General features: G+C 34.0%; 1 protein-coding gene across 1 annotated transcript in view; it reads left to right on the forward strand.

Annotated features, from left to right (window-relative positions):
• The window catches only part of LOC125682840 (multiple epidermal growth factor-like domains protein 6), a 90,933-nt gene extending 79,484 nt beyond the window's left edge, over window positions 1–11,449 (forward strand). The window contains exons 39-48 of the mRNA XM_056147618.1: window positions 714–848; window positions 945–1,082; window positions 3,151–3,272; window positions 3,999–4,162; window positions 4,910–4,926; window positions 6,304–6,441; window positions 8,529–8,663; window positions 8,768–8,905; window positions 10,998–11,132; window positions 11,229–11,449. Of these exons, the coding sequence (XP_056003593.1) occupies window positions 714–848; window positions 945–1,082; window positions 3,151–3,272; window positions 3,999–4,162; window positions 4,910–4,926; window positions 6,304–6,441; window positions 8,529–8,663; window positions 8,768–8,905; window positions 10,998–11,132; window positions 11,229–11,449 (1,343 nt within the window). The remainder of the gene's footprint in view (window positions 1–713; window positions 849–944; window positions 1,083–3,150; window positions 3,273–3,998; window positions 4,163–4,909; window positions 4,927–6,303; window positions 6,442–8,528; window positions 8,664–8,767; window positions 8,906–10,997; window positions 11,133–11,228) is intronic.
• The last annotated feature ends 6,711 nt before the right edge of the window (window positions 11,450–18,160 follow it).

Genomic DNA, 18,160 nt, shown 5'->3' on the forward strand with positions numbered 1-18,160 from the left:
ATTTTATATAGGGAAAAATAATGATAATGTGGGGGTACCCCACGGCTTTCGATAATGAATGGATTATATGCGCACTATTTTTTCCTGCGTAAGGAAGTCTGAGCCACGGATTCAAAACAAATTCAATCATCTGGTTCTACAATACTGGGGATCATCTCCAAATTAAGTGAAAAGAAGACGTATGAGATAAATACAACATCTATAATGGCGTATTTTGAGATTTTGGTTTATCGGCAAGCCTCGCGAATAAATACATCATATCAACTCGTTGGATAAACCAAATATCAAAACACGCAATATAGATATCCTCTATGTATCTTTTGTACACAGAAAAAGCTCGTAAAGATATCATCGTGGGTTGAATCTATGGATGGGTATTCAGATTTTGGAATGTCTAACTTTATCTAAAATATTAATAAAGCTTTACAATGGAATATAGTTGTTTTAAACTTTGTATTATGATAAAATTATTCTGTAGTCTATATAATTGCCGTGTACGATTCTCGGGTTTTAATATTTAATAGATAAACATTTAATTGTGTAATATTTCATTGTCTCATAATCCATACTATTTATCCTCACATTATATATTCATATTTTATTGTTAATTCAAACAGTATTTTACTCTGCAAATATTTTTCTAGGAGTATCCTGTGATTAGTTTCTAAGAATTTGATTGTGTTTTATAAAACTTACCTCCCAATTCTACAAAGGTTGTCCTGTACCCGGTTACTACGGACTTAACTGTTCCATTCCTTGTGATGATACAAACTGTCGATACTGTCACTCAGAGACTGGAGCCTGTTACAGATGTAAACCTGGATACCAGGGACATCAGTGTAAACTACGTATGTCTGTTTCAATGTTATGTACATTTTTCAACTAACTTGTTTCGCGTTCTTCAAGATCGTCCTTTGTTATTCCATGATGTATTTCATTCGTAGCTTGCAGTCCTCAGTATTACGGAGAACTATGTAAGGAGACCTGTGGTAGCTGTAGTGACGGAATGACGTGTAACCATGTTAATGGAACCTGCACAAACGGATGTGACGTCGGATTCTATGGAGAGGAGTGTAAAACGCGTATGTCACTGAAATTTAAAATGTTAAGCCACTTTGAAGTTTTTAATGATATAAGAAATTATTTGGTGAAAGAGTCAGATTAAAATGCATATTCGAATTATAAAGACGGTGGTTTGTTGATGAAAAGGATCGGGGATTGAACCCGGGTCGTTCACGTGAAAATCGAACACGCTAACCATTGCGCTAGTGAAGATCGTTGCTTCAATAAGAAAATGACAGTATTAATACTATCGATATTAATTTGAATGCATCTAGAAGGACATATGTATGTGCCACTTATAAAGTATATAGATAAAGAAACAGGGGGAAACAATTGAATTGATATCAAAATATATATAACCGTTATACAATCTCAGTTACTCCTTTGTCCCGAGGAAATAAAATATGAGAAAATTAGTGATTTGTAGTATTAAGCAGATTGAAATTTTTTTTCTTCACTCATAACAAATGTACATGTTTTACATGTACGTTATGCATTCCCTGTACATAGTTCTGCACGCATGAAGGATTATAAAATGTTGATATTGAGAAAATATCGAAATAACGCACGGAACAAATACAAGAGATCATTTGAAGAATGAAATCTCATTTTTAAGCTGTAAATAGTGGGGAAAAAATATTCGAGTAATCTGGGGATTGAACCCGGGTCGCCCGCATGAAAATCCACTACGCTAACCAGTAGGCTAGCGAGGACCTAGCTTCAAAACGAAAATGACGAATATCTAGAGTTTGGTTTGATCAATTTAAAAACAAATATCATATTCAGCATTCTATATAGAATCTCTATTTATCTTACCTTTATCAAAGAAAAACATTAAGAAACAAAAAAGTTGAAAAAATCCATTTTTCAAATTCTCTTCCGGTAGCGACCGGAAGTGATGACGACCTACGAAATAGTGATTCTGCAAATCTATAAGTCATGTTCTATCATCTCTAATAAGTCTCCATTTCATATCTTTAGCACTTCCTGTAGATCACTCGCGGACAAAGTTCCATTGGAAAATCAGGAAATTGTCCATAACTTGGAACCGAAATGGAATTTTCCCAATTTTTTTTGGGTGATAAACAAAGTTCATAATATAATGCATTTTTCCTGAAAGTTTCACTGAAAACCACTTTACAGTTTTCAAGAAAACTGCTGCACAAAATTTGGTCCAAAAAATTATAATAATAATGATAACTAGAAACGTGTTGCCATAGCAACAAGAAGGTCTTCCGTTCTTTCCGTATACAGTAGATAACTTTAAATTCTTCATTTGTTATCAAGTGGGAAAAATATTCGAGTAATCTGGGGATTGAACCCGGGTCGCCCGCATGGAAATCCACTACATTTTTATTTTTGGAAGAGATTACAATTTCGGTATTTTATATAGGGAAAAATAATGATAATGTGGGGGTACCCCACGGCTTTCGATAATGAATGGATTATATGCGCACTATTTTTTCCTGCGTAAGGAAGTCTGAGCCACGGATTCAAAACAAATTCAATCATCTGGTTCTACAATACTGGGGATCATCTCCAAATTAAGTGAAAAGAAGACGTTTGAGATAAATACAACATCTATAATGGCGTATTTTGAGATTTTGGTTTATCGGCAAGCCTCGCGAATAAATACATCATATCAACTCGTTGGATAAACCAAATAAAAAAACACGCAGTATAGATATCCTCTATGTATCTTTTGTACACAGAAAAAGCTCGTAAAGATATCATCGTGGGTTGAATCTATGGATGGTGATAACGATGGATGGGTATTCAGATTTTGGAATGTCTAACTTTATCTAAAATATTAATAAAGCCTTATAATGAAATATAGTTGTTTTAAACTTTGTATTATGATAAAATTATTCTGTAGTCTATATAATTGCCGTGTACGATTCTCGGGTTTTAATATTTAATAGATAAACATTTAAATGTGTAATATTTCATTGTCTCATAATCCATACTATTTATCCTCACATTATATATTTATATTTCATTGTTAATTCAAACAGTATTTTATTCTGCAAATATTTTTCTAGGAGTATCCTGTGATTAGTTTCTAAGAATTTGATTGTGTTTTATAAGACTTACCTCCCAATTCTAGAAAGGTTGTCCTGTACCCGGTTACTACGGACTTAAATGTTCCATTCCTTGTGATGATACAAACTGTCGATACTGTCACTCAGAGACTGGAGCTTATTACAGATGTAAACCTGGATACCAGGACGCAGTTTCATCAAGAAGTGTAAATTTTCAATTAACTAAGTCTTACGCCGACTACGTAAATCTAGTCACGTATAATCTTAGTTTAGCGCAAACCGCGTTTAACGAAACGACGTAAATACATGCGTACGTTACTACTCGACTAAGTTTTCAACTAAGCTTACGTGCTTAGTTACCGCTCCCTGAGCATGCGTACATCATACTTTCGGTTTTTTTTTTCACTTGTCGTCTGGACCAAAATAATGAATGAAAAGAACGCAAAGAAAATACACAAGCGGAATTGGGAGGAGACAGAGATGACCGTGTTGGCAGAGGCAGTAACATTTTCCTATACCATACTATTTGGGCACTGCATACTAAATCAAACATGACTTACTTGACTTAATTCCTTTTCTCCTCGTGGAGAATAGGGCGATGTTCATAGTTTTCGTAATCAACTTCTTTTTATGAGGTCGGGTGATTAGCCCTACGCTCAACCTCGTTGAGGTGGTTTTTCTGTTGGGGTTATCCTTCCCTTAGATGACGGTCTTTTTTAAGACTATTGGATGCCATCCCCCAGGTTTTACATCGGAGTGTCCTTCTCCTAGGTAAGCTACCATCCCTGGTTGCGAATCTCACCTATCCGGGTTTTACTTCGGAGGTTTCCTTCTCCTAGACAGATAATCAACCCTGATTATCGACATCATGTCTTGCCGGCTATATTCCCATAGCTGGGGGCAAGGTTGACGAGTGCTAGGGCGTGTCCACACGCCGGTGGGCCTACACACTGCATCTATGAGGCCCTTGCTGCTCCCAGATCCCCATTAGTTCGGTCTGGTCCCGAGAGAGGCCAATATCCATGTGCTGCCAACGTGGAGGCACTAATTGAGTCTTGGTAATGTAGAGGCTATGTACTGACAGGAGAGGCTGACGCACTCGGCTCTCTTTTCGCAAATGGATGCTAGTCAACGGCAAATACATGCACTAGACGCATATCACTACCCTGTGGTATATTCCACCAACACACACTAAATCAAACATATCACTCCATAAACAAAATTTGTTTTTATGTATATAGGCCTATGTATATATTTTACATCTCTTCTTCTACAAAAAGTAGTTGTTTATTGATTTCAAAGGTTATTATAGGATTAAACATTCTTTTTGAAGAATTTATCGATGTGTAAACTCCGAACATTTTACTCATAAACTGAATAAAAGTGCGAAGCACTTTTATGTTAAGTTTGTGAGTAAAATGTCCGGAGTTTACACATCGATACATTCTTCAAAAAGAATGTTTAATTCTTATAATTCCGATTCATTCACTTTGTTATCAATTGCAAAACTTTGAATAGTTTCCCCGCACTATGTTATTTGTTTTCAGGCGTGTATGAATACATCGCGTTTTCGGATTTATTGATGTATAAACTCTTGTTCAGCTTCATTTTTGTCCAATCAAAACACTTGTAATAAATAACATTGGAATTATTATATTTTAAGTGCATGTAGATCGACATGATACATGTACATCTACATTGTATATAGATATTAACTATATATCTATACTTTAATTGGATAATTAATGTAGACTCATAGGCCTAAATGTGTTTGAACAAATTGAATATGTGTGCATATTTTACAGTTTGGGATTATATGCAGGCACGTACCATCGTTTTGCAAAGTGACGGAGGGGGGGGGGGGGGGGGGACCTGGGACAGAGATTAGATGTTGGTTTTTCAAATAATCTTTTTATCTTGCGTTATAATGCAAAAAATAAATAAAATAAAAATAAATAAGTAAAATGTTTTGTCCTATCTGCAAAATCCTAATTCGGAGGGGGGGGGGGGGGGGGGGGGGGTGGAGTGGGTGGTGTTGGAATCTTTTGCAGTGATTTCCACAATTTTTTCTCTCTCAAGTTTCATTTTCTTCAATCGTTGGGGTGCTAGAGTATTCTATTATGAGTGCATCAAAACATTTTCCTAGTACAAAATTTAAAAAAAACAACCGTATTGCTAAAAAAAAGTGGAGTAGCAACGCAAGGTGACCCCCCTCCCACTCACGCCGATTAGTGCCTGATATATATGTACATGTAGATGTTTTTCTTTATTTGATAACATAAAATATATATCTGCACGGATTATCCTGCACATCACTTATTACCGAAATTCGTCAAGTATGAAACTGTTACGAAGACTTTTTTTTTTTTATTATTTGGAAGAACTTTATTATCATGATATAGTTATATGATGTATCTCTTACGACGGGATATTCTTTCAAGATTTAAGATATACAATAAGTAACTGTTCATGAAATATACATTACACTCCCGTAAATCCACCCACCATACGATTGAAATCGAATTAAATCGGGCTCGCTAATCATTTGTTCCAAGTTAGTCAGAGTGGAAGTTTTGAAGAGATTTATAAATAGCTTACATATAATACAACAAAGTGAATGTTCCCTTTACGGTGGACTACTTTACAAAGGGATTTGGGAATAACACTGTGCATTCATCATTCGTGTACAGATAGACACTTGTGAAAGTAATCATACAGTAAGGGCAAGCCATAAATTTACTAGTTTTCAAAGGGAAGTAACCCTTATGGCCTTACATATTTATCGTTGTAAACGTCTAAAAGCATCCCCTCTTGAAAAAATCGATCACGACGCAAAGGTCGTCGGTAAAAATTCCATATATATTTACAAACAGCGAACAGTTGGCCATGATTTTTGCTTACGTAGGTACTTACGTAAGGGCTCGACCTGACGTAGTGTTTCTACTAGTTAGTAGAAAACTTGGTATATTCCAATCTTACGCCACTTGATGAAACGGACTTACGTAAAATATTTAGTGTAGTCAGAAAGTTACGCCAAACTAAGCTTACACAACTAGTTACGATGTTTGATGAAACGGCGTCCAGGGACATCAGTGTAAACTACGTATGTCTGTTTCAGTGTTATGTACATTTTTGAACTAACTTGTTTCGCGTTCTTCAGGATTGTCCTTTGTTATTCCATGACGTTTTTCATTCGTAGCTTGCAGTCCTCAGTATTACGGAGAACTATGTAAGGAGACCTGTGGTAGCTGTCGTGACGGAATGACGTGTAACCATGTTGATGGAACCTGCACAAACGGATGTGACGTCGGATTCTATGGAGAGGAGTGTAAAACGCGTATGTCACTGAAATTTAAAATGTTAAACCACTTTGAAGTTTTTAATGATATAAGAAATTATTTGGTGAAAGAGTCCGACTGAAATCCATCTTCGAATTATAAAGACGGTAGTTTGATGATGAAAAGGATCGGGGATTGAACCCGGGTCGTCCACGTGAAAATCGAACACGCTAACCATTGCGCTAGTGAAGATCGTTGCTTCAATAAGAAAATGACAGTATTAATACTATCGATATTAATTTGAATGCATGTAGAAGTACATATGTATGTGCCACTTATAAAGTATTTAGATAAAGAAATAGGGAAAAAAATTGAATTGATATCAAAATATATATAACCGTTATACAATCTCAGTTACTCCTTTGTCCCGAGGAAATAAAATATGAGAAAATTAATGATTTGTAGTATTAAGCAGATTGAAAAGTTTTTCCTTCACTCATAACAAATGCACATGTATTACATGTACGTTATGCATTCCCTGTACATAGTTCTGCATGCATGAAGGATTATAAAATGTTGATATTGAGAAAATATCGAAATAACGCACGGAACAAATACAAGAGATCATTTGAAGAATGAAATCTCATTTTTAAGCTGTAAATAGTGGGGAAAAATATTTGAGTAATCTGGGGATTGAACCCGGTCGCCCACATGAAAATCCACTACGCTAACCATTAGGCTAGCGAGGATCTCGCTTCAAAATGAAAATTACGAATATCTAGAGTTTGGTTTGATCAATTTAAAAACAAATATCATATTCATTATTCTATAACGAGTCTCTATTTATCTTACCTTTATCAAAGAAAAACATTAAAAAAGAAAAAAGTTGAAAAAATCCATTTTTTAAATTCGCTTCCGGTAGCGACCGGAACTGAAAATGAAGTACGAAATAGTGATTCTGCAAATCTATAAGTCATATTCTATCATCTCTAATAAGTCTCCATTTCATATATTTAGCCCTTCCTGTAGATCACTCGCGGACAAAGTTCCATTTGAAAATCAGGAAATTGTCCATAACTTGGAACCGAAATGGAATTTTCCCAATTTTTTTTTTTCGTGATAAAGAAAGTTCATAATATAATGCATTTTTCCTGTAAGTTCCACTGAAAACCACTTTACAGTTTTCGAGAAAACTCCTGCACAACATTTGGTAAAAAAAATTAATAATGATAACTAGAAACGTATTGCCATGGCAACAAGAAGGTCTTCTGTTCATTCCGTGTCCAGTAGATAACTTTAAATTCTTCATTTGTTATCAAGTGGGAAAAAATTAATCAAGTAATCTGAGGATTGAACGCGGGTCGCCCGCATGAAAATCCACTACATTTTTATTTTTGGAAGAGATTACAATTTTGGTATTTTATATAGGGAAAAATAATGATAATGTGGGGGTACCCCACGGCTTTCCATAATGAATGGATTATATGCACACTATTTTTTCCTGCGTAAGGAAGTCTGAGCCACGGATTCAAAACAAATTCAATCATCTGGTTCTACAATCCTGGGGATCATCTCCAAATTAAGTGAAAGGAAGACGTATGAGATAAATACAACATCTATAATGGCGTATTTTGAGATTTTGATTTATCGGCAAGCCTCGCGAATAAATACACCATATCAACTCTTTGGATAAACCAAATATCAAAACACGCAATATAGATATCCTCTATATATCTTTCGTAAGCAGAAAAAACTGGTAAAGATATCATCGTGGGTTGAATCTATGGATGGTGATAACGATGGATGGGTATTCAGATTTTGGAATGTCCAACTTTATCTAAAATATTAATAAAGCCTTATAATGAAATATAGTTGTTTTAAACTTTGTATTATGATAAAATTATTCTGTAGTCTATATAATTGCCGTGTACGATTCCCGGGTTTTAATATTTAATAGATAAACATTTAATTGTGTAATATTTCATTGTCTCATAATCCATACTATTTATCCTCACATTATATATTTATATTTCATTGTTAATTCAAACAGTATTTTACTCTGCAAATATTTTTCTAGGAGTATCCTGTGATTAGTTTCTAAGAATTTGATTGTGTTTTATAAGACTTACCTCCCAATTCTACAAAGGTTGTCCTGTACCCGGTTACTACGGACTTAACTGTTCCATTCCTTGTGATGATACAAACTGTCGATACTGTCACTCAGAGACTGGAGCCTGTTACAGATGTAAACCTGGATACCAGGGATATCAGTGTAAACTACGTATGTCTGTTTCAGTGTTATGTACATTTTTCAACTAACTTGTTTCGCGTTCTTCAGGATTGTCCTTTGTTATTCCATGATGTATTTCATTATTTCATTCGTAGCTTGCAGTCCTCAGTATTACGGAGAACTATGTAAGGAGACCTGTGGTAGCTGTCGTGACGGAATGACGTGTAACCATGTTGATGGAACCTGCACAAACGGATGTGACGTCGGATTCTATGGAGAGGAGTGTAAAACGCGTATGTCACTGAAATTTAAAATGTTAAACCACTTTGAAGTTTTTAATGATATAAGAAATTATTTGGTGAAAGAGTCCGATTAAAATGCATCTTCGAATTATAAAGACGGTGGTTTGTTCATGAAAAGAATCGGAGATTGAACTCGTGTCGTTCACGTGAAAATCGAACACGCTAACCATTGAGCTAGTGAAGATCGTTGCTTCAATAAGAAAATGACAGTATTAATACTATCGATATTAATTTGAATGGATGTAGAAGTACATATGTATGTGCCACTTATAAAGTATATAGATAAAGAAATATGGGGAAACAATTGAATTGATATCAAAATATATATAACCGTTATACAATCTCAGTTACTCCTTTGTCCCGAGGAAATAAAATATGAGAAAATTAGTGATTTGTAGTATTAAGCAGATTGAAAAGTTTTTTCTTCACTCATAGCAAATGTACATGTTTTACATGTACGTTATGCATTCCCTGTACATAGTTCTGCATGCATGAAGGATTATAAAATGTTGATATTGAGAAAATATCGAAATAACGCACGGAACAAATACAAGAGATCATTTGAAGAATGAAATCTCATTTTTAAGCTGTAAAAAGTGGGGGGAAAATATTTGAGCAATCTGGGGATTGAACCCGGGTCGCCCACATGAAAATCAACTACGCTAACCATTAGGCTAGCGAGGACCTCGCTTCCAAATGAAAATGACGAATATCTAGAGTTTGGATTGATCAATTTAAAAACAAACATCATATTCATTATTCTATAAAGAGTCTCTATTTATCTCACCTTTATCAAAGAAAAATATTAAAAAACAAAAAAGTTGAAAAAATCCATTTTTTAAATTCGCTTCCGGTAGCGACCGGAACTGAAAATGAAGTACGAAATAGTGATTCTGCAAATCTATAAGTCATATTTTTTCATCTCTAATAAGTCTCCATTTCATATATTTAGCCCTTCCTGTAAATCACTCGCGGACAAAGTTCCATTTGAAAATCAGGAAATTGTCCATAACTTGGAACCGAAATGGAATTTTCTCAATTTTTTTTCATCATAAAGAAAGTTCATAATATAATGCATTTTTCCTGAAAGTTCCACTCAAAACCACTTTACAGTTTTCGAGAAAACTCCTGCACAACATTTGGTAAAAAAAAAATTAATAATAATGATAACTAGAAACGTGTTGCCATGGCAACAAGAAGGTCTTCTGTTCATTCCGTGTCCAGTAGATAACTTTAAATTCTTCATTTGTTATCAAGTGGGAAAAAATTAATCGAGTAATCTGAGGATTGAACCCGGGTCGCCCGCATGAAAATCCACTACATTTTTATTTTTGGAAGAGATTACAATTTCGGTATTTTATATAGGGAAAAATAATGATAATGTGGGGGTACCCCACGGCTTTCCATAATGAATGGATTATATGTACACTATTTTTTCCTGCGTAAGGAAGTCTGAGCCACGGATTCAAAACAAATTCAATCATCTGGTTCTACAATACTGGGGATCATCTCCAAATTAAGTGAAAAGAAGACGTATGAGATAAATACAACATCTATAATGGCGTATTTTGAGACTTTGGTTTATCGGCAAGCCTGGCGAATAAATACACCATATCAACTCGTTGGATAAACCAAATATCAAAACACGCAATATAGATATCCTCTATATATCTTTCGTAAACAGAAAAAACTGGTAAAGATATCATCGTGGGTTGAATCTATGGATGGTGATAACGATGGATGGGTATTCAGATTTTGGAATGTCCAACTTTATCTAAAATATTAATAAAGCCTTATAATGAAATATAGTTGTTTTAAACTTTGTATTATGATAAAATTATTCTGTAGTCTATATAAATGCCGTGTACGATTCTCGGGTTTTAATATTTAATAGTTAAACATTTAATTGTGTAATATTTCATTGTCTCATAATCCATACTATTTATCCTCACATTATATATTTATATTTCATTGTTAATTCAAACAGTATTTTACTCTGCAAATATTTTTCTAGGAGTATCCTGTGATTAGTTTCTAAGAATTTGATTGTGTTTTATAAGACTTACCTCCCAATTCTACAAAGGTTGTCCTGTACCCGGTTACTACGGACTTAACTGTTCCATTCCTTGTGATGATACAAACTGTCGATACTGTCACTCAGAGACTGGAGCCTGTTACAGATGTAAACCTGGATACCAGGGACATCAGTGTAAACTACGTATGTCTGTTTCAGTGTTATGTACATTTTTCAACTAACTTGTTTCGAGTTCTTCAGGATTGTCCTTTGTTATTCCATGATGTATTTCATTCGTAGCTTGCAGTCCTCAGTTTTACGGAGAACTATGTAAGGAGACCTGTGGTAGCTGTAGTGACGTAATGACGTGTAACCATGTTGATGGAACCTGCACAAACGGATGTGACGTCGGATTCTATGGAGAGGAGTGTAAAACGCGTATGTCACTGAAATTTAAAATGTTAAGCCACTTTGAAGTTTTTAATGATATAAGAAATTATTTGGTGAAAAAGTCCGATTAAAATGCATCTTCGAATTATAAAGACGGTGGTTTGTTCATGAAAAGAATCGGAGATTGAACTCGTGTCGTTCACGTGAAAATCGAACACGCTAACCATTGAGCTAGTGAAGATCGTTGCTTCAATAAGAAAATGACAGTATTAATACTATCGATATTAATTTGAATGGATGTAGAAGTACATATGTATGTGCCACTTATAAAGTATATAGATAAAGAAATAGGGGGAAACAATTGAATTGATATCAAAATATATATAACCGTTATACAATCTCAGTTACTCCTTTGTCCCGAGGAAATAAAATATGAGAAAATTAGTGATTTGTAGTATTAAGCAGATTGAAAAGTTTTTTCTTCACTCATAGCAAATGTACATGTTTTACATGTACGTTATGCATTCCCTGTACATAGTTCTGCATGCATGAAGGATTATAAAATGTTGATATTGAGAAAATATCGAAATAACGCACGGAACAAATACAAAAGATCATTTGTAGAATGAAATCTCATTTTTAAGCTGTAAAAAGTAGGAAAAAAATATTTGAGTAATCTGGGGATTGAACCCACATGAAAATCCACTACGCTAACCATTAGGCTAGCGAGGATCTCGCTTCAAAACGAAAATTACGAATATCTAGAGTTTGGTTTGATCAATTTAAAAACAAATATCATATTCAGAATTCTATAAAGAATCTCTATTTATCTCACCTTTTTCAAAGAAAAACATTAAGAAACAAAAAAGTTCAAAAAAAAATCCATTTTTCAAATTCTCTTCCGGTAGCGACCGGAAGTGATGACGACGTACGAAATAATGATTCTGCAAATCTATAAGTCATGTTCTATCATCTCTAATAAGTCTCCAGTTCATATCTTTAGTCCTTCCTGTAGATCACTCGCAGACAAAGTTCCATTTGAAAATCAGGAAATTGTTCATAACTTGGAACCGAAGTGGAATTTTTGCAATTATTTTTGTGATAAACAAAGTTCATAATAAAATGCATTTTCCCTGAAAGTTTCACTGAAAACAACTCTATAGTTTTCGAGAAAACTCCTGGACGATATTTGGTCCCCCCCCCAAAAATAATAATAACTAGAAACTTGATGCCATGGCAAAAAAAAGGTCTTCCGTTCTTTCCGTGTCCAGCAGATAACCTGAAATTCTTCATTTGTTATAAAGTGGGAAAAAAATATTCGAGTAATCTGGGGATTGAACCCGGGTCGCCCGCATGAAAATCCACTACGCTAACCATTAGCCTAGCGAGGACCTCGCTTCAAAACGAAAATTACGAATATCTAGAGTTTGGTTTGATCAATTTGAAAACAAATATCATATTCAGCATTCTATAAAGAATCTCTATTTATCTCACCTTTATCAAAGAAAAACATTAAGGTAGCGACGGATAGCAACCACGTGATCAGTAAAAATTGTGTATTTTCACGTGAATTCATTTTCCGGAATTCCTTACTCCGTCATAGAATAGTCGAAAAACAAAAAGGGGTTCCGAAAGTGTTTCGTTGCTGTGACTGACTCGCCTACAGAAAATATGCACATACCACATCAGTATACGTCAATGTCTGTAATAATGGTGTGTGAAACTTTTTGCTAATCGAAATGTTAAACCAACCACCAATCCATGTACATAGATGCGCTACGTAAACAAAGTTGTTGATTGATGCATCGTAATGTCCGAGTGCTGCATGCTGAGAGATTAAATACTGTTTATACAGTCATTGAGAGGCTAAACAAATTTTCTTGCAAGAAGAGGAAGTTGGTGGATGCATTCAACTTGGACAACGAAATCATAGTTTCGTTTGGTGAGTGAAAAAAATGCCATAAATTTGTATTCAAAAGTTCAACTCACATTTCCTCTGCTATTTCACAACGCGATTTATAATAACATCTGTAAGTTTAAACACACGACATACAGTAGATGTATTATTTTGTATGTATATATGTATTCCATATGTGCATAAAATATAACTCCCACATGTGCATGTGATTGTAAACGAACGGATGTCATGTAAATGTATAAACATGGGCTCTCACAACTCTTTTATTAAGAAAATAATAATATCGTTATGAAAATAACCGTTTCGAAAATAACATACCTTGAACTACATGTATAAAAGTAATGAAAAACAAATATCTGTATAGACCTACTATCTAGGGGTATGAGGGAACCGGATAAAAAGTGGAAGGGGGGGGGGGGGCATGTGTTGAATTATAATTCCCTAGACTATAGTATACATATACTATTACTTTGAAATTTCAGTGACCTAAGAAATATATCAAACCTGAAGTTTCGTGTTTCACACAAACATGTAGGTTGGCAAAACCTTTTTAAATAATGTAAATTAATCACAAGTCTGCATATGCCCTCTCATAGGCAAATGTATGCACTGTATGTATAAGTAAGATATGTATACTACACGTATGCCCTTCTCTTGACCCACATTTTGTAAATAAAACAGATATGATAAGTCTATGTCAGTTTATGAAAACATATATACATGTCATCTCTTGCAATTTATAATTTTGAAACATCAGTATTTAAATTTTAACTGAATATGTGTTGAGACACAGTTTTAAAATTCACATTGTCTGACGCAATCTAATTACTCAATGGTATAATATAGACCTAACTGTGCAAATATCAATTATGATGATCTTTTTGTAGGTATCAGCCTGAAGACCGAGGGAGGTTAGATAGGACCAGTGCAGGTTGAAGTGGATTTCGAGGCAACAAGTATAACAGCAAGAGAGGTACTATTATTTTTTTTGATAAACATTTGTAAAGACAATTCTGAGTATATCAGATATTCATCTTTTTTGCTATATTTAAATATATTTATCTATATTTTGAACAGGTACTCCATTTACAGTGATGATGACATATCCCCTGGACCCCCACAACTCCACAAACTTAAAAATGTTTGATCAAGTTCCGAAGATTAAAGAACTACTGCAAAATTTGGGACTGGATGAAAAACATTAATTCACTTATATGAGCTCAGAGCAGTGGATGTTATACAGCATACTTTAAACTAAATTGTGAATTTAAGGGAAAACAAGATCATGTACTCGTATATTACAAGTACATGACTTTTGAAAGACAATAATATTGCATAGATGTAAAGGAAATTTCAATGTTGATTATTCTTTCTTAGATATATTAGTAAAAAATGTGCACATGATGGAATATCAATTTTATAACTTCAATCAATGTGTTTGAATTTTCCTTGTAATTCAAAATTTAGTTGAAACATACATCATAGATACATTAATGTATATCAAATTTTTAGAAAAGTTTCATAATGGAACTAATTAACCCCCCCCTCCCTATACATACAGTGAACATAGACCTTCACCTGGGAAAACTTCAGTTAGTTAATGCAATATACATGTACATGCATTCTCAGTTATCCAATAGTGAGTTTTTGGTTCCATGTGAAACTACAATTAGAAATCGTAAACTTATGAAAGACACACCTATCTGTGAGGGTAAGATGACTCAGATGGACTTGCATGTAGTGATCCATGGGCAGTCCATGGGTCTCTTTCCATTGATATTAATTATTTATTGAAATATGAAATGGTTATTTAAACATATTTGGTGTATTATACTGTATAGTGATATAAATTTCTATCAAAAAATATGTATAGGTAATAGATTTGGTCCAGTTATTACAAGAAATTGTATAAAAAATAACTAAATATTTAGGCAATCATTGTGAGTGCGAAAAGGTCAACTGCAATAGCACACACTATATATCATTCTTAAATGGCGCATGGAAACTTCTAGTATTGTGAGTTTGAATGCTCAATATGGTAATTTGGGAATGCTTAATCATTTAAGGTCAATAGTTTATCTCTGCTGACTGTATCTCTTAAAATTCATTTCTAGAAGGGAGGGGGTAGGGTTACAAAATCTGACATAGTTTCAGATTAAACCTCATTTGGTATATTTTTTTCTATTCAATATTTTAGATACTACTTGACTTATTGTAAAAATGAAATAAAATCAGAAATTTTATGAGCAGAATTTTGTTGTTGTCAGAAAATGTATGCCTGATAGTATTTGAGAAACGCCATATTTAGGGTAAATTTGGCCAATTGCCAAGTCGAATCATGCCAATGTTTCCCTTAGATGCATTTTGAATTTCTAATCCATGTTGATTTTTTATCTGTTTGTGTTTAATTTACATAACTATATATGACAAACAATATTTCTGGTGTCAATAAGATTTTTATTGGCTTTTGTGTTAATTTGCTCAATTTTGGCATTTTTTGCCTTTTCGGGCTGCAAAAGAGGGGATTTCAATCTCGCTTTCCTCGAAAATTAACCTGATTACTTTTGTTGATTTTTTGATATGTTTTAGGATAAAGTCAAAATGTTATAATAAATAAAATTGAAAAAAATTCAATGAGCGTTTTTTTTGGGGGGGCTAGCTATCAATAGCTACCTTAAAGGACACAAGGCATGTTTCTAAACTTTTTCATTTTTTCAGGAAAATTAACTCTTTTTATGCCTAAAACTACTTTAAATGTGTTTTAAATGAAATATTTTGCGTAGTTTTCTAGTTTGAAAGCGATGAAATTCAAATCTTGCGATATGCATATTTTCTTTCGCTAGTTTACGCGCCATTTTGTATGACGTCATATGCACCCTCGGGTTTCAAAACATCTATTAGTCATTTCATAAACAGATTAGATTTAATCGACAAAAAACCAATTGTCACGTTAACGGCTTGTAAATAATAATGCATTAAGATGTTTTGTGCCGTGCTCGGGTGTACTAGTTGTCGGTAGAAAGGATTTAGAGTGAGTATTTTTCAATTTTTCGAAGGAAGGTACGAGAAAAAAGACGTGGATAATTTTTTTGTTGGAGCAAGAACTCTACCTTAAAATACACACCAAGTCACTTTTTCAAACATCGCTTGGACAGAGACCCTGATAAACTACGAGAAAATGGATATATCGAAGCTATAAGGACTGGTAGGCCTATAACATACATTCTGTTTTGCTCTTCAAATTCAATACACACTCGGATCAACTGACCTTCACCTTGTAACAACATATATCGACGATACAATGTAACTTCTACCAACTGGTAGATTTACAACAACAAAAAATAAAGATACAAAATAATTGAACTTTTAATTATAAAAATAATAGAATGTTGTATTTCCTAGCTTTAAATTGAATTATAAAATTATTTCTTTAATGAACTCGTAGCATCTTGAGTGCGTCGCGTCAGTAGGCTATAACGCCGTGCTCCCACTTCGTACTTCCTAAAGACGTGCAGATCACAATTCAAAAATAGTAATAAGATTGCTTTATCAAAATAAAATAATGTGATTACCACTTTAAATTTGAATATTTTTATTGATTTGTGTGTGTGTGTGTGTGTTGTCTTTTTCTTTCTTTCCGAAATGCACGCGTGACAACAGCTTGGCATAGGGCCTAGTTGTCAACAATTTAACGTATCATAATTTGTCTAATCCAAACATAAATAATGATTGCACTGTTTATTTTAGAAAAACAGCGCCAATTACAGATGTATAAAGGAATAACATCCCCAAACAGTTTATAGACAGCGACCCATATAAACATTATTTACTCACAATTTTGCCGATTTCATACACGCTTTACTCGCTATATTTGGGTATTTACATCGTTATATGTGTACATTGGTGGCGAACACATAAAAAACTCGGACAATTTATCAACATCGATTTAAATGTTGCCCATGGTAAATTAATTAGGCCCCTAAAACTTGAGTTTTTAATACTATCTCGCAGTACTTTAACAATCCGAAGGGAGCATGTGACGTCACTGTACCACGTGACTACCTACCTAATTAACTTGACTTTTTGAAATCGGCGCTTAGATTTAAGTCTGTATTGTGGTTAATTATCGCAAAATTTCGGCGAACGAACTATTAGAATTAATTACTATAAGCATAAAGAAGACAAAATGCATGTAATTTTGTATACTTTGAAAACGTGAGATATGTCCTTTAAGAAAAAAAAAAGTTGAAAAAATCCATTTTTCAAATTCTCTTCCGGTAGCGACCGGAAGTGATGACGACGTACGAAATAGTGATTCTGCAAATCTATAAGTCATGTTCTATCATCTCTAATAAGACTCCATTTCATATCTTTAGCACTTCCTGTAGATCACTCGCAGACAAAGTTCCATTTGAAAATCAGGAAATTGTCCATAACTTGGAACCGAAATGGAATTTTCCCAATTTTTTTTTTTTGGTGATAAACAAAGTTCATAATATAATGCATTTTTCCTGAAAGTTTCACTCAAAACCACTTTACAGTTTTCGAGAAAACTGCTGCACAAAATTTGGTCCAAAAAAATAATAATAATGATAACTAGAAACGTGTTGCCATGGCAACAAGAAGGTCTTCCGTTCTTTCCGTGTCCAGTAGATAACTTTAAATTCTTCATTTGTTATCAAGTGGGAAAAAATATTCGAGTAATCTGGGGATTGAACCCGGGTCGCCCGCATGAAAATCCACTACATTTTTATTTTTGTAAAAGATTACAATTTCGGTATTTTATATAGGGAAAAATAATGATAATGTGGAGGTACCCCACGGCTTTCCATAATGAATGGATTATATGCGCACTATTTTTTCCTGCGTAAGGAAGTCTGAGCCCCAGATTCAAAACAAATTCAATCATCTGGTTCTACAATAC

Source organism: Ostrea edulis, chromosome 8 (genome assembly GCF_947568905.1).
Source record: "Ostrea edulis chromosome 8, xbOstEdul1.1, whole genome shotgun sequence".
Taxonomy (NCBI): Eukaryota; Metazoa; Mollusca; class Bivalvia; order Ostreida; family Ostreidae; genus Ostrea; species Ostrea edulis.